The sequence below is a fragment of the Squalius cephalus genome (assembly GCF_949319135.1).
Source record: "Squalius cephalus genome assembly, chromosome: 9".
Classification (NCBI taxonomy): domain Eukaryota; kingdom Metazoa; phylum Chordata; class Actinopteri; order Cypriniformes; family Leuciscidae; genus Squalius; species Squalius cephalus.
Window position 1 is genome coordinate 20,488,452 of NC_137130.1, and position 17,964 is coordinate 20,506,415.

General features: G+C 37.1%; 2 protein-coding genes across 8 annotated transcripts in view; both read right to left on the reverse strand.

The window, feature by feature from the left end:
- Positions 1–7,191, reverse strand: part of itgb5 (integrin, beta 5) — a 33,571-nt gene extending 26,380 nt beyond the window's left edge. The window contains exons 1-8 of the mRNA XM_079881131.1: positions 6,646–7,191; positions 6,080–6,165; positions 5,589–5,796; positions 5,231–5,480; positions 4,109–4,277; positions 2,987–3,148; positions 2,082–2,177; positions 1,902–1,991 (exon numbers count right to left, since the gene is read on the reverse strand). Of these exons, the coding sequence (XP_079737257.1) occupies positions 1,902–1,991; positions 2,082–2,177; positions 2,987–3,148; positions 4,109–4,277; positions 5,231–5,480; positions 5,589–5,796; positions 6,080–6,165; positions 6,646–6,760 (1,176 nt within the window). The 5' untranslated portion in view covers positions 6,761–7,191. The remainder of the gene's footprint in view (positions 1–1,901; positions 1,992–2,081; positions 2,178–2,986; positions 3,149–4,108; positions 4,278–5,230; positions 5,481–5,588; positions 5,797–6,079; positions 6,166–6,645) is intronic.
- Positions 7,192–7,836: 645 nt separating this feature from the next.
- On the reverse strand, positions 7,837–16,718 carry rbm44 (RNA binding motif protein 44). 7 transcript variants are annotated; one of them, XM_079881062.1, is made up of 18 exons: positions 16,662–16,718; positions 15,605–15,653; positions 15,305–15,411; positions 15,134–15,208; positions 14,993–15,050; positions 13,903–14,033; positions 12,860–13,821; positions 12,707–12,768; positions 11,930–12,094; positions 11,640–11,805; positions 11,528–11,568; positions 10,149–10,269; positions 9,971–10,052; positions 9,771–9,920; positions 9,502–9,572; positions 9,340–9,413; positions 8,610–8,823; positions 7,837–8,407 (listed from the first exon to the last, which is right to left on the reverse strand). In XM_079881062.1, exons 1-18 carry the CDS (start codon positions 16,687–16,689, stop codon positions 8,129–8,131), a joined length of 2,835 nt encoding a protein of 944 aa, XP_079737188.1. In that variant the 5' UTR covers positions 16,690–16,718; the 3' UTR covers positions 7,837–8,128. The 7 variants fall into 7 exon arrangements, with proteins under 7 accessions (XP_079737188.1, XP_079737184.1, XP_079737185.1 ...); XM_079881058.1 differs by lacking the exon at positions 16,662–16,718 and adding an exon at positions 16,333–16,592; XM_079881059.1 differs by lacking the exon at positions 16,662–16,718 and adding an exon at positions 16,333–16,592 and having other exon boundaries at positions 9,502–9,560; positions 9,762–9,920.
- Between the last annotated feature and the right edge of the window lie 1,246 nt (positions 16,719–17,964).

The window sequence follows — 17,964 nt, forward strand, 5'->3', positions numbered from 1 at the left end:
CGGCTTGGGTTGGGAAATGCTTAACCACTCCCCTCAAACCGTTAGTCTGCTATGAGTGAGAGATGGAGAGGAGGGGCGCTAGAGTAAAACCCTGCCCTCTGTTCAATATTCCTTTTCACTGGGAAATACATCACAACACTGGAGAAAAGTCGTTTGCAACTTCCAGTTCACTCAGACTTTAAGAAACATTTCTTATTATTATAATCAGTGTTGAAAGCGATTGTGCTGCTCAATATGTTTTTGGAAACCATGATACTTTTTTCACGATTCTTTAATGAATAGAGTTCAAAATGTTATACTTTTGTAACAGTATGTCTTTACAGCCTCATTTTACCAATTGAATGTGTCCTTGCGGAATAAAAGTATATATTTTTTAATTGTACGGACTCCAAACTTTTGAACTGTGGTATATGTAGTCTTTCATGTTATTCACATGATCTTGTTTAATTTAAGGATATATAAAAATGCTAGTGTAAAAATTTCCTCCAATATATAGCTACAGAAAAAAAAAAAAGAAGCTTTTCAGCCAAATAACATCTTTCAAGACCATTTCTTGGACCACAGCAGCGATCTTCCAATGCAGCAACAAACACAGAGTATCAGATCTTCACAAGCCAGAACTATCAGACTGCAAAGCTGACTGTGTGAACTAAAGCAAACACATGGACGAGCCCATCAAATGTTCTGCAATGACAAAAACAGGAAATTCCTTATCTTATGTAATCATGTGATCACACAGTGAAGACACAGCAAAAGACCAAAGGTTTTCTAAATAACACTTCACAACATCATCTGTTCTTAATTCAATTCAATTTCGAACAATTTATTAGCTGAAAACCAGGGGGAATTAATTTGGTTGCCAATTAAACTGGAATCAATTTACATAGAATACTTTAGGTGAGTGATGGTCTATGCTGATCACTATGCTGTTGTGTTGATAAAACAGTTGCCTGACTCTGAAGTGTGTCGACCACATTGCCTGAAAATGAACCGTGCGTTCATAATGGGCTGTCACTATACATCACAGCTTCAACCCTGAACCTTTTAATACACATTCTACACTCTTGAAAGGAAATAAAAGCATGAAGGGGTCAGTCTTGGGGTCACCAAGAGCACATTTTCTTTTATGTGCACCAGCTACCTGTGTTTCAAATAGGACTATACAGGGGCACAGGGTGATTTTTTTAGGTTGGAGGTGCTGAATAAATAGCATAAAGAAATATATATATATTACACATCAACGCCACAAAGCATAACAAACAATCCTCAAGAACGCTTGTTTAAATATATGGAGCATACAGTACATTTTTGACAGAAAATAAAAAATAGTGATACTTACAATCGTAGTGCAACAAGGAATGTATTTGTAATGCGCCATTTTATAAAAGGGCTATTGAGGTATTTTTGCAAGCCATTAACAAGCCTTCACTGCCACGGGAAATAAACAGTGAATAAATAAAAAACACTTCTGCCTACCTAACAGACTTGCACTCCAAAGTGGAGTGCAGCGGAAACCCACCAGTAGGTGGCGGCAAGTCACTCGCTGCATCCAAAATCAAATACTTTCCTAGAATATAGTATGCGAAAAACAGTACAGCAACAGAGTAGTATGTCCGAATGCATAGTATTCGAAAAACAGTAGGTGAAAAGTCCCAGAATGACCTACAACCTCCGGCGAGATTCTGAAGTGTGCATTTGGTCGACACTTTACTATCCCATGAGGCCACGAGAGAGGATTTATGAGTTTTTTTTTTTTTACTACCCACATTCATACATATATAGAAAGTACTTTTTGTTGCGAAGTAAGTTCAAATTCAAATGTAGTACCTGCTCAGACAAATGCGATTTTGGAAGCAGCGACTGTCTTAATGAGTCAAATTGTGTTGAGTTTATAAACTTACATTGTATGCGTTCACTATTAGCTGAATAATGTTTTTGGAGTCTTGGTCCAAAATTTCCACTGTAGTCCCAGGGATCAATGCAGTGAGATTCTATGGGTAAAAATACATTAAGAACACATTAAACACAAAACAAAAACAGCTCAACATCAATCAATATAGCTTATGAGGAACGAGAAGTACCTTGTAAAGAACGTAGTGTCTTTTGGTCACTGCAAAGATGAGGAAAATATTGTTTTCAGCCAGTTTCTCTCCAAGTAGAGCGAGTGAAGGGTAGTCCTGTGGAGAGACGACACATGTCCATATATCAGTAAGATACATTCAAGCAATCCCTCACTCCCTGCAGCACTCTTTCTGTCAGGAAGTTTGCAAAAGGAAGTCATCGCTCTTCTGATTCCCCTCCACGGTTTCCGTTATCCTTCCCACCCATTTCCTCTGAATACAGCGACAGGCGTTCTCTGCTAAACTGCCTGAGTATACAGGGAGTTTGTACTCAATCTCTTTAACCAATGATCATCGACGTGTTAAGCACATTTGAGGAACGTTTCCTTACAGAACAAGATGGATGCGTAAATATTCAATCCTAGTTTGCAGTAGAAGGCACACACTGCTTTTGTTTGTTTTCCTTCTGTCTGAGCGATCTCTCTCACTCTCAAAACATTCAGCTACTTTGGATGGAGACCAAACTGCTAAACGAGCACCGCATCTGTTCTTGCACTTTGACACAGATTTTTTTAAAAAAAGTTACGAATTTTCAAGGGACAGCATATGGTGAAAGGAGAAGGAAACAATAAGTGCACAAAAGCTTCCCATTAAATCTGAATTATCTGCAGTGCCTTTGAAGGTTTTGTTATGCTGTTCAGCAAACACAGACCTGCATTTCAGACAATCATTATGTGTTATCATCAAGCATTTATAGCTGATGGAAGTTAAGGGCAAGAAATTAGTTATTTCGAATGTTTAAATAAAACAAGCTCATTCAGAGTCTGCAGTTCATTTATCCAAAGCAAAACAACATGTAGACTTCACATTTTTTGGTTCAGCCATTTAAAATGAAATGACAGAGTTTTGTGGTGTAAAAGGTTTACCATCTTTGTTGAAGCGCTGTACTCGTTCTTGTCGTTCAGGTGACACTGTCCATCGTGAGGATGCACTAGTCCACCGAGCTTGCCGTCCAAAGCCAAGTGAGGGACGTCATCGGTGGCAAACACCAGGAGATGATAGGCTTCTTTCCTCCAGCCAATCCTCTCCTGCCACAATGACACCAAACTTTCATTGATACCAGTCAATACCATTTTCATTTGATTGTTACACAGTGATTTTAATTTTAATAATTATTCCAATTAGCTTGTTGTTGTTAGTTGATGGATATAGTTTACAGTTTTATCTATAGTTGATAGATCAGTTCAGTTATATTACAGTTGTCAGAATATGTATCAACATATGGACATTATCAGCGTTTTTCAAATCAAACACGTATATAAGAATTTTCTAGAAATACATTCATTTAAAAATAAGTAGTAGTAGTATAAAGTAGTAGATGAAATACATTTATGAAGCATTTTGTTAATTCTTTCATCATTTTTATATATATTTTTTAATGCATGCAGCTTTTATGGCCTTATATTAATTTAAAGACTAAATAGATACTTTTAAACGTTCATGTCAACATAGGACCATTTCAATTTCTTTTTCAAAGTTAATTTAAGGCAGAAGGGGGTGATTGGTGATTAGCCACAGTCTATAGATTCATATAAAAAAAATGTTAACCTAAAATCTACACAATCTAGCAGACAGCACCTGCTAACTAGTGCTTTAGAAACACATGGCAAATTCAACACTAAACACAAGATCTCATTAGTCTCACAAACAAATAAACACGTATAGCGGATAAATGGGCAAGGCTCTCCTCTTTCATTCAGCGTAAACCGCAGAGTCTCTTTCTCTCATGCATGCTGTGATTGTGCCTTTCATGGCAAAGCAAATATTTTTACAGCCTATGATGTCAGGCAATATTAGCGTGTCTCTTTTAAGTCTCAGACACACCTGTATCTCTTCTGAGAAAACTCAGACAGCAAAGCAAAAAAAGGATATCTGAAGACATTCTCTCTTTTCATTAAACCTTGCTGGACAGGCTTGATGTCCCTATAGGGAGTTGAAGGAGTCAGAGAAGCAGCAAAATGACCACTCCTGACTGACTGACTGCTTACCTTGCAAACTGCAGCCTGCAGAATGGCATCAAACCCCCCCTCTGGTGCATCTCTGTTACGCGACACCATCTGCTTCTGCACTTCCTCGTTGAAACGATCAACCTTGTCCGTAAGAGACAAGAGGTGACGAAAGCCAAATGTGGGGACACAGTTTGGGAACAACTTATATCTGTAATAAGAGAGGAACGATAAACACCAGGAGCTTGAACAGCAATATTGAAAACATAACTTAAATGAATCCTAATATTGTGCTTTTTGATATCATACTACTAATATTATATATATATATAACGTTATCTCGTTAAATATATAATAATATTATATATAAATATTTAAAATTCAGAAAAAAAAAAAAAACTTTAAAAATGCATTAAATTAATGAAAATAACACACCAATGCCATTGCCAATATTTATTTATTTATTTTTTCAAATACATCGAAAATATTAATGGATGCTATGTTAGGTTAGATATATATAAAAAAGTATTTAGTAATATTACTTTATTTAAATTTTAAATAATATTTGAGGTTTACTAGTTGCAGAACAAGGGACATGCTTGTTGACATATTGTCTGTTCCTATGATTTCTGTTGTGGTACAGTGAGCATTAAAGAGGGCTGAGTGCATAACCTACATGGCCACTGATGCATGATGGGCTGCAGACTGCATGGAGTAATAGCTTCTCTGGGACATGTGCTGTACTGGCTTTGCAACCTCAATCTGCTGTCACACTTCTAAAAGTCTACCATTATTTTACATTGGATCAGAATGATAACCACCAGTGACAGCAGGATTTTTTTTCTGAACTAGATTAAGTTTTGACTTTTGAGTGTTACATAAGATTTTGGATTAGTCCAAAATTGTGACATGCCAAGGGCTTTTGAATTTCAATGATGCACTTTTCTCTAAGACAAGGCTACGCCAACGCAGGGCTATTTTTAGTAATACAAGATAAATAAATGAAGACATATTCACTTCCCCAGTTGAAAAAGTGTCTCCAAACTGTTCTCACTAACAAGTAGCTGTTCCTTCCTTTCAGTTTCTTTCATTGCATAACAAAAGGGAAAGCCAAACCCAAACCTGTTTACAGCTCATCACAGATCTGTAAGAGACGTCTCTTACCCATTGCATGGGTTGTCCTGGTACTTGGGGGCTGTGTAGGAGAAGGGTGAGATGTTCTTATCCACAAAGGAGCCAAAACCAAGGCGGAAGTTACTTGTGAGCTTCCTCATTTCCTCAGCCAGTTTGGTGCCCAGGTTGCGGATTGTGTCCAGATCGTCCTTCATTGAGAGCGAGAGGTCCATCAGGTAGTACAAATCAACAGGGTAGTCTTCGACAGGGCGCACTTGTACCTCAAAGGAAATCTGGTCACCTGAAGAATGGAAGAAAGAGTCACTACATTAACAGACCATATAAATGTATCTACAAATACATTTTATTTCATTCTTTTTCTCCTCTAAATCTATCAGCAGATGCATACCAGGCCTTAAGCTGAGAGAGATCTTCTGTGGGTATATCTGGATGACATCATACTGGGTCACCCCAGAACCTTTGGAGCTCAGGGGTTTGCTCAGCAAAAGAGAGCTGCCACTCCTGGGATTCTCTATAAAAGGAGCATCACATCCTCTTTTCAGTAAGTTCTGGCTAAAGTCACATCGTGAGGTGAGAGTTCTGGCCTGTCCAAAGTCCTGAATCAGGGAAAAAGAAAGATCACTGTCTAAGCAATGTAGGGAAACCATTAAATAAATGAGCAAACCCACAAATGCAGGGAAATAGAGCACTAATGCTCTTAGTAAGTGTATTAAAATGAATAAATCAGTGGCTTGTCTGCCTAACTAGACGACATTTGAATGAGTCTATGATGCCTATGATACCGTCTTAGTATGCAGCTCAGTAGTTTGAGAGTGAGACACAGCCACATTCAAAAATCAAGTGTCAGCCAGTGTCTGGCAGGAATGTGGGCGCACGCACCTCTTGCGCGCACCAGGCGCAGCTCGGGTGAATGAGGAAACACTCTTCACAAGACGAGGCGCTGCCGCTCATGCAAACATTAAGACCTAGAGAGGAAAAGAGAGTCCAATTCAAGTCAAACAGGAATTATGAATCATGGATCTGTGCATAATTCAGACTCGTTCATCTCGACACTTACAACTGAGGACTACTACAAACAAGAGAAGCGTCGCAATAAAGACACGGAATTGCTCAGAAAAGTAACTAGGACGAACTGACCCCTCGTTATCATAATGGAGAAATAAAAACATAAATAAATGGGGGAAAAAATGCAATTAATTCTTACAGAAACTATTGAGTAAATCAGTCAATTTTTTAAAAAAAAAATACAATTTATATGGATTTATTTTCACAACATTCACATGTTTATTTATTCGCATTTACTAATCTGATATGTATTAAATCCTTTTTATTTGGACCTCCAGATTAGAGATGCGTTTATTTATTTTTTATCCCAACGAAAGTAGTCCCTTTGAGTTAAATACCGATGACATTGTGCTTTCACTAAACACTGCACTTATACTTACCATCGACGCTGTGTATAAACATTTCCAAAACCATGCAAACTAGAAGAGCCGGGTGACGTGTAAATGGGCAAAGTTTCCACATTATTCCTTGCAAAATCAAAACCCCGTTCAACATCAAAGGAGTTTTTGTCCAATTTTATAAAAAGGTTGTATTATTTTATATAGTGAGTGGCTGAGATCTTCTCTTTGTCCATCCTCTCCACATCACAGCGGCACTTCATGACTGAAGTTAGCGTCCAGTGCAGAGAACTGCATTGGTAAACACAGGAGTAAAATCCGAGGCGTCTGAACAATAATCCACATTCGAAGTTATAGTTACTGTCGCGCTGTCTGGGGTCCACTGCAGTAATTCAGCCTGCACTGCATCCATTACTGGCTTTCAAATCTTCAGTCGCAAGAACATTTAAACTTCGTGAACATGCCGTTTTTATCCATCCTCCGGTTGTTTTCGGCGTGAAAGTTCAGTAGTTGAGTGCCTGCCGCGTCCCTCACATTAAAACTCCGCCCATGGGAAACGAGACAGGACATTTTTCCCAATCAGGTTTCAGACAAATCCCGCCCCCTGCAACTGGGATTGGCTAGTAGGGGCGACTTCAAGGCATGCTCCGATTGGACAGTTAACAGGTCATTCAAATGTCGTTACCAATCAAAGAAAATAACAATCAGGCGAAGGACGGTGATAGTCATGTTTGAGGGGAAACTAGAAAGCGACAGAAACATTTAACCCTTTAACTAGTTGGCCCCAGTAACCAGTGCGGGTTCTTTAAGGGCTTTTTTTTTTTTTTTGCGCAAATTACAATTTGCTCTTAAACCTAAATCAGGTGTTAAAATATAGGTGCTTCTTTACCTTATGAAATTAGTTGAGCATTTTATAAATATTTTTAAGTCAGTGGTAGGCTACATTAAACACCGAAGTCAGATCTGGCTTGGAAACTTCATCCAGTGGAGTCAGCAATCATGTGACCCTCACTAATTACATCGCCACCTGTTCTACAGTGAGAGCTGTTGAAGTAGTATTAGGTAGCTCAAAGAATACAAGGTTGTTCTGGTTTCACCAGAGCTGACAGGAGTGATAAAAAGCATTCCTTCACCACTGGCCATTGTTACAATTGCAAAAGGGCCTTGCACACCTGGCTTAAAATGTTCAAACTTAAATAGTGTGGCTTTAAACTTTAAACACTAATCAAACCATTAAAGAATGCACAGGAAAACAGTTTTATTTAAGAAACACAAGGAAACTTATATATGCAGTTATCATAACTCTGGTATTAGCAGAGCTAAAAACCTGAAAAACCTGAAATTCAAAAACTCTTATTAATTCCACCACTTCCAGGATCAGCATTCAACTCAGAGGAGGTGTTGGGAACAACCGATTACAACGAAATGTTTATACATAACAAAACTTTGTTGCAAAAATGGAACTGACAAGTGAAATCCAACCACACTGGTCAGGGGATGAACCACTGATTAAAACAGCACAAACTCAAATACACGTGGGGGTAGAGGCCTGTGTGAGAAGCTCAGAGGTCATATCCACTATAGATCTCAATGGAAGGCCACTGAGGAAGCCCTGATGCTTGGCCCGCAGTTCCAGCAGGGCATCCACGATCCTTTGGCGGCCTATGTTTGGGTGGCGCTCCGACATCCGGGCCATGATTGTGTCAAAGCTTCCCATTGTGGCGTAGTGCTGTGGCACACATGTACCAGAGGCTGTAGGCGAGTCGCACACATTGGTCAACCTGTCCACACTACAACGCGGCCCCTGAGTCAAAAACATACGCATGACAGATATATCAAGGGTTTGGAACAGAAAATCAAAAGTGGTCTGGTATTAGCAATAATACCGTTTCTTTAAATATTAGCAATAATTTAAAGAAACTGTTTTAAAATCCCTTACAGTGACTGAAATCTAACTAGTTCTGGACAAAACAAACTTTCTAAAATGCTTGTCACTTCATACTTACTCCATGTGATGGACTGTAGGTTACGCTCTTTGTTCCCAGTCCATCCCCAGCAGTTTCTGAGGTGCTGCGAGACGGATCGCTCAGTGTAGGCTCAGCTAAAGCAGGCCGACAGAGTTGCACCACCTGGACAGTCTGACCTTGGAGGGAGCGACCATTTAGATCTTCAACTGCTGCCTTGGCGTCGCTGGAGCTCTTGAGATAAACAATAGCTGCCCTACATAAGCACAGACAAGATTGCAGTTCATTAATTATAATTTCTAACGATGCTTGGAAGTCTGGAACTACAAGCACTCAGCATTACTACAAAGTCTATAAAATAAAAATTGTGATTTAAAGTATACTACTGCCAGTTTAAAAACTATAACCATCACAGTTTGAGTGCAGAGCTGTAAGTTCTTGTCATTGCACGGGTACAATGAGATTATGAGTAATCATACTAGTTCAATTAGAAATGTACACCGGTTTTCCTGCTAGAAACCTTATGAGAGTGTTCAGTACTTATTTACACTGATACATGTAGTTAACCTAAACGGTTTGCCCACTGAGTAGTCACAAAGTTGATAACATTTACTGAGATTCTGTTAAATAGTGTCTAGAGAAATTGTAATGCAGTAAATACTCAATTTGATAATGATGTTGGTATTGATTGCCATTTGATAACTTTGAACCAGTGTTTAATCTTAGCTTTTAGGCATATGTGGGATCAATTCAGCATGTTGAGAATGCTTACCTCATATTGTTGCTGAAAGTGGAGATACTGACATTCGTAGCATTGTACTTCTCAAACCACAGCAGCACTTCATGCTATAGAAAACAACATTTAGTGGTGTCTGCTGCCCTCTGGAGGCCATAATGAACTTTACTGAAAAGCTTACATTTGTGGGCACCCTACCTCACTGACATTGTCTGGCAAGCATGTAACACACAAGATGGAACTTTGTCTTGAATCATCTTCATCAGTCCCTGTGAAAAAAGTATATATTTATCAAAGATCATTTAATCAACCAATCAAACAGCCAACAGCAATGAGGCTTTCTTCCAGAACAGTATTTGGGTTTTCAAACTGCACTTCAAAGTATAGACCTTAATGGGTGTTGTTGAAAGGAGAAAGAGATTCACTAGACATCACTATCACTTATAGTTTCAATTAACATACTACACCTTTGTGCTTCATTTTGTAGTTCATACTTTCCCTCTTTTCAATCAGTTTCTCCGGTTTTCCATCTTGATTTAGAGACCCAAGTTCCTCCTCTGCATCAAACCAAGCTTCACTGCCATTTGGATCCTTGATGGCACCTACCATATAAAACACTGTAATACAATTCCAGTTTATTTATCTTTCTTCAATCTGATATTCATACCAGGGGTTGTCTCAGTGGAAGCTCCTGGCTTCTTGTGTGAAAAGACTTCCTCTCTCTTGTTGCCATCACATTTTTCTTCATCCTATTCAGAGAACAAACACTGTACTGACTATTCTAAATGTAACAGACTCATTTCAGGTACAATTATTAATGGAATTGAAGTATGTGAATGACCTACCGGAGCAGCTTCAGTGTCCTGACAAACTTCAGAGTTCAGTGCTCTCATCGCTTTACTTTCTTCATCCACTCTGTGACCACTTGCAACGGTACTACGCAGATTCATAGAATACTTGGCACTTCTGAACATGTATGAGGCCATACACAAATATTAACTTTCACATGTATCAAACAGCAAAATTCAGTGTATAAATAATGTAATGTACATTACCAAACACTGCAAAGGCAGACATGCTGATATTATGTGGAGACAAAAAGCCACAATGCAATGCACTACAGGATCAAAACGGTGTCATTCATACATTTATTCATCTACACTACTGTTCAAAAGTTTTGGGGTTGGTGAGATTTTTTTATAATTATTTTTAAAGATTCTCTTATTCTTACCAAGTCTGCATGTATTTGTTCAAAAATACAGCAAAACATTTTACCAATACACTTCCAGGAATTTTGAGGTAAATATTCATGACTTACCATTCCATGAAACATCTGTTCAAATTCACCACAGCATCTTAACTCTGGTCATTAAAGTTATGTGGTTTAATACAAAATAAGCTGAAACCAGGCAAGACGTTACCCCATGCAGAGAACATGACGAAACCTAGGTATTGTTATTTGTTCAACCAATATCATCAATTAAACATTCTAATATACAGATATTTGTGAAACATTTTTATGCCTTTTCCAAATCTTTCTGGTTTTATTTTTCAAAAACTTTTCCAGGCCTGGGAGTTATTTAAAAATGTCATGACTTTTCCTAGGTTTTTCACATGACCGTACAAACCCAGAGCAATATTGTGAAATATTACTATATTTAAAATAACATTTTACTATATTTTAAAATGTTATTTATTCCTGTGATGCAAACCTAAATTTTCAGCATCATTACTCCAGTCTTCAGTGTCACATGATACATCAGAAATCCTTGTAATATGCTGATTTGATGCTCAAGAAACATGTTTTATCAATGTTAAACAGTAATTTTGTTTAAAGGTTCTCAGATAATAAAATGTATAGTAATATTTTGTAAGATCATAAATGTCTTTACTGTCACTTATGATCAATTTAATGCGCCCTGGCGGAATAATAGGAATAAAAAAAATATATATATACATTTTACACACATCTTACTGACCCCAAACTTTTGAATGGTAGTGTATACATGTTTGCAGATATTTCTGGGAGGTTTTGACTTGAAAATCTAGCAAAGAATTGACTGAACCACTCGCCTCCAGCGTCCTGGCTGTGAAGTGTAATGTGGCAGCACTATGTTCCAGCATTCCAATAAAGAACTCATACCAGGGGAAGCAGTCAGAAAACTTATTTTTTGTGTAAAGGTTAGTTTTAATGATTTTTATTTGACATATCAGGACCACTTACCTTCCTGGACTGTCAAATAAGTCTAAATGGGCATCAAGTACCTGAAATGAGACCTTATTACCTACTGCTCATCTCAGATACAATACATTTCCAAATTCAAATGCTGTCATACCATTGCTGGGCTGTAGTTTGCCCCTGTAGTTATCTTTTCCGAATCTACTGACAGGGGCCTGAGGTCATCCAGAGAAGTGCCTGCCAGAATCTGTCTCCTCATCTCGTGGTAATCTTTCTGTAGTGCATTCAGAGTTTCTGCTATGCTGTCCGGCAGGGCCTCAGTACTGAGGTACATACAAAAAAAATAAAAATAATAATAATTTGCTGACCTCAAAGTTAGGATAGAATACCTCAAAAGAAAAATATTGAATTCTCGTAATAGAAATTCACCCTTGAGCGATCTCTTACCCTTGATGAGCACTTTCACCTAGTGGGGAGGTGAAGTAGCGTCTCCAGGAGTGCTGTTGACACATGACAAACTGAAGAGCGAGAAGACGCAGCTCTGATCTTCTCACTCGCTGGGCACAGTCACACCCACAGACTCTCCTGCAGTGGTCACCACCAGGACCAGGGCTGAGAGGACACATGAAACTTCTTGACATTTTAATACATGTTGCTTAAACAAACAAACAAAAAAACAAGTTTTGATGCAGTGCACGGACTGAGACTGGAGCACTGTTTCATAAAGCTATTAACTGTAAAACAAGGTTGTCTTCCTCAAGGGGGCGCTTGAAGTCTCAGAAAGCCAAATCCCCAGGATGTTTAATGTCTTACTGGAGAATTTTTTTTCTAATTTGTTCATTTCAAAGATAAAAGGAAATCCTATACAGCAATCACTAAAATCTCTAATTTCAAAAAGTAACATTCATTACATAACAGCTGTCTGAACGCTCTTGTGCAACTTGCTACAGTAGTTCGGACAACATTTTACACTTTTACAATAATGACACTGAGAAACATTAATAGCCACTAAATTTAAAAATATACTGTTAAAAGTTTGAAAAACAAAAACTGATAATTTCATTAAGTTTTTGAAGCATTAAAGTTTTGGTGGAATGGACTTTCAATGGAGGGACAGATATCTCTCAGATTTCATTAATATCTTTTAGAAGACAAACAAAAGTCTTAAGGGTTTGGAACGACATGATTCATTTGAGTGAACTAATAACCCTTTCAGCACATTACCTTGCCGTTCTACTCCTTAGCTGTTTCAGCTCCTTCTCAGTCTCCTTAAGTTTTATGAATTCCTAGAAGTAAATGATCAGCACATTATTCACAGCTCATTTGAAAAGATCACAACTCCAAGCGCTCCATTAGGCGCACGATTATATATAATACCTCTGTGAGGACATCCAAGTCAGACATGTAGACTTCAGTAATGGTGTTCTTTTCAGATGTGGCCATTTGCACAGTTTGTGTATCTTTCTCATGGCTGACAGCTAGCAAGTCAGTGTCAGTGGCAACGTTTTCCACCTGGAAGATCTGTCCAACCTCTGTTGCACATGTAGATGTGAAGCAGGCTCTGAAATCACCACAGGCATCTATTATTTGGTCCACAGAAACTGAAGTACCACATTCGGAAGATCCCACATTGACCTCCTCTATCGGTTGCTCGTATCTTGAGTCCTGCTTCTTTCGCGGGTCTTCGTGACTGTCTCCGGACTCATCAGCCAGATCGAAAGAATTGCTGAGACAAGAGAAACAATCAGTGGAGTTTGCAGAAGTAGCACTGGCCATAGTGGTGTCTGACGGTTCATCTGACAGTTCTGTACTGCCTTTGGTGGCCATGATTGAATCATTGTCGCCTGCCTCCGTACTTCGGCTGCCATCGCTCCATACGGTGTGGTCCAAGCTGGTGCTACTGAAACTGTAGTATTCTGGTATCCCTTCCTGATCCAGATTGTGGTCATCTGCTTTTTCCATTTGATCATACAATTGGTGTTGATCTTTTTGGATATAGTCATTTCTCTGAACATGACTCTGCTTATCCAGCTCCATATCAAGGGAGAAGCTCGCCTGGGCTGTTGTGTCCTTGAAGTGTTTGGTGTCCTCCCTGTTCTCTACTTCTTTCCACAGCTGAGACAGGCACTGGGCATGGGGACACATTCCTTTACTGTACGAAGGAGGATGTGCAGCAGAGCTCCTATCATTAAAACTCTGTCTGTGTGTAGCATTCTGAGTGTTTAGGGTACTCTTACAACCTAAATTAATATTTTGCTTTGTGACGTCACTTTGGGCAGTTGAGACGTTCAGCTCTTCTTTCACACTGTTTGGCAGCAGCTCAAGTTGTTTCTCATTCTCTAAACCAGAAAGTAATAATTAGTGCTCTAGCTGCTAATGAAGTTTCAAAAGTCTACAGGAGGACTCAAACATCATCTTACCTGACATACAGACTTTGTCCTCTGAAATTGCAATGTGAATGCCACAATGGCTACACTTCTTGGTACCAAATGGACAACTGGTCCTACAGTTTTGACACCTAAATGCACCATAAAATGTTGGGTACCTGGACCTAAAACATAAATAAATGTTACATAAATATATGTTATATATATATATATATATATATATATATATATATATATATATATATATATATATATATATATATATATATATATATGCTTCCACCATCATCAACAACTAATGCATAGAACCAAGTCGCCAACCTAAATTTTTCTTTTTCAATAATCCGTAAAATCTGAACGGACAATACATCACAATGCAGTTTCATGGCAACTTTTAGGATGTGTGATATATAGGTTCCATATTGATTATTGGCAGATATCAGATTTTTTAAAATATGTTCATATCAGTTGATAATTGTGTTGCTCATTCTCCTATTTTTTACATTTAGATTACCTTTGCCATCATATATTGCTCACTTAATTTTCAAAAAATTAAAAAAGTATTTCTATTCATAAAATCTCAAAATGAACATCTATTCATCATCTATTCATCTGTATGTTATAACATTGTGATTATATATATTTATATATATTATATATTTTTTTTATTCATTTAGGAAAATTCGGAATTTTAATATTGGCCGTTATTGGTTATCAGCAATAACATTAACATAGTTGTCTTATCAATATTATCATATTACTATAATCCATATTGTCATGCACATCAGCTCTATCAATCGGTTGTTGATTGGATGGAGGCAGATTGCGAGTGGAGGGGTTTAAGTGGACTAAAAAATTTCACCAGAAGACAATTGACATTTTATTAAAATTATTAGGTTAAAACAAATAATAAAAATAATGACAGGCATGGATTAATCATTCACAATAAGATTAATACCAAGCATTCAGAAAATAGGGTGAATTTTCATTTCAAGCCGACTTTAATATTTAAGTTATAAAATGTATGATTAATAAAGCATGATGAACCATGAAACAGAATAGCAATAAAATCAAATGAATACCAAACTACAGCAAATTGGAAAAACTCAAATTAAAAACTCACCTGTTTGATGACATACCGGTAGTTGTTGGAGGGGGAACACTATTTCCTCTGGTGTTTGCTAAATTAGAAAGATATTTCTACACATTATACAGAACGCTCGCTCTGACAAAAAAATATAAATGTTTAACCAACTAAACTCACGTTTCACAAAAACGTACTGTCTGGCTACTTCAAGTGCAGGGTGTTTCTTCAAAAATAGCAGATAGCCTCCCTCTTCTGACGATGACAAAGCACAATTTCACATACATTTCCAAAATTGCCCATACATTTTTTTGATTATTAATAGTCATTTTATACTTTATATGCCCTTACGTTGTATTAAGTTCCTGTCCTCTGCTGTTAAACATTGGAACCATCCAAGCAACTTTGGATCTTTGAGTTCCAGGTAATAATTGGCCCAGACAAGATCATACAGTGACCTATAAGATGCACAATTACCTCTCTCAGACTCAGAGTAACAAGGCAAAGTGGTAGGCCTACTTCAAATTGTATTGATTCAAAGGTCAATGCTTAAAATGGAAGCACACTGAAGATAGATATGATCTGTGAAATTTCTAATTGAATGTTTAAAGCAAATGAATTAGTTCTTAGATTTGATCAACCATTGCTTACCTCATCAGCAGAAACTTCCTTCCATCATACAATGGATCATTGTGAAAGCCTTGAGAGATGTGTAAGAAATTCAGCAAAAAGATCATTAACACAAACGGTTAGCAAAATGCATATGTGTCTATTATAAACTAACCACATAAAAATGACGAAGACCAACCTTCTATTAACTAAATTAGTCAACTAATGGCACCTATCTGACATTACACAAATTTTGTCCAACTAGTTTACATTTAAGACATAACTTCTCTCGTTAGGTCCAACTTTTTGACCGAATTTTAAGGAGTTGTCCGTTGAGCAGCGCGCCCTTCTCAGAGGATGATGCGCGTGCATGCGAACAAAATGTCGTCGAGGTCGACCTTATTTTCGACGCGAAAGTTTTTTTTTTGTGTGTGTGTGAATATGCGATACTTCCCTTTTATCGGCCGCTACAGGCAAATACATGTTTATGAGTAGCATAATCAATTAAACTAATAACAACCAACCAAAAATAGTACGTTTGCCCATTTCCAAATCAGTACGATTTTATGGTTTTTGAGGTTTTAAAATTAAGAACAAATTCGAGAGGGAGAAGTTGGTAAACCCGCGATTTACTATGGGGTAAAGAGGACCGTTAAGTACCCAAAACCATGACCCAAAATACGCAAATTTCTCAAAGAGACCACAAATGGCCAACCCAGTCCAACAGTAATGCTAGTAACGTTACTTCTTTGGGCACGGACTTAACTTACCAACAATCCCGTTCACTGCATATGCATACTGGTCAAAGGGCAAGGGCATGACTTGCTGCCACATAGTTGTGGTAGAAAGATCCTCATATGCGATGGAACTCAAAGATTCAAAGACGAACGGTAAGACGGCAGGTGGAGGATACCACATTTGGAACATTTAAATGATCAAATTCAAGAAAAAGTCCGTTAGACTTTGTTTGCACCCGTATTTACAGCAATTAAAACAGCCATTAAGCGCATGTTCACCTCAGATAAAGCGCCCTCTTAATAATTAGGCGCAGCTGCGTGACTTATTAATCAATAGGTTTACTGTCAAATTGTGTTATTACCTAGTCCTTGATGATTTTGACTAGCCATTTTAACGTCAGAACAGTTGTGTATGGTTAAGTTCTTAACGGTTATAATCAGCTGGTTAGAAAAGTCCATTAAGACTTTAGTGTTACTATATTCTTATATATTCTAGAGACCCCAGGCAACAAAATGTAATTTTGTAATAAAATAATTTAGTTTTTTTTAAACAAATGTAATTTTACTTAGTTTATTAATGTTTTTACTCCACATTTGGACATTTTTACTCCACAAAATGTATATAAATAAAAAAAATGTAAATAGGTTTTTATCAAAATAAAAAAATAAAAGTTTTTTAATGTAAAATTCACCTTATAAAAGACCCACATTTCTAAATTTCATTCATGGGGATAACATGGATAATTTCACATGGTTTAGTGTAAGATTTTTTGCCCATATTTTGGAAAATGCAGTTTTAACAGTAAAAAAATAAAATAAAAATAAAATCACTTTAACCAGTAGATGGCTGCAGAGCTCTAAAAGTTTAAAACTAAAAAACATCTTTTCACAAGTTTTTCCAGTTAGATTCATATCTACATATTATGAAATCACAATTATAACAATAAAAGTTACTTTTTGTCAAAGTTTAGCAGTTTTTGTACTGAGAAAAATCTGTTTTTTCAATAATGTTACATTATAATTAGAATCAAACCTGATCAGGATGTTACAAAGAGAAAAGTTGAGTAAGGAGTCTTTAGAGTTTATCATTTATTTCAAACATCTGTTTTTCATATAATTCTACAAATTTAAAGTGTGCCACTTAATTTCTGTCTATGTGTGTTCTGTGTTGTATCTGATTTTGAGGATGAATTTTGTCCATTGACAAAATTCATTTGATTCTAATCATAATATAGCCTAACATTATTAAAAAACTGATTTTTTTTTCAGTACAAAAAATGCCTAAACTTTTGACAGAAAGTAACTTTTATTGTTATAATTGTGATTTCATGATATGTATGAACATTTGGCATCTATCTCAAAATAACTGCTTTCAACAGATCAATCTTCATTCATAAACAAATTTAGTATGTATAAAAGTCGAAGATCATTTGATGCGAACCCAAAAAAGCTGCATCTAGCTTATAATCTCTTGAATATGAAAACACAACTAACAACAAATCCATTTGTCTTAACCATTGTGCGCTGTTCAGGGTCTTTTTGACCCACATTTCTAACTTTCATTCATGTGGATAAGATTTTTGCCCATCTTTTGGAAAATGCAGTTTTAAAGGGATAGTTCGGCCAAAAATGATATTTAACCCATGATTTACTCACCCTCAAGCC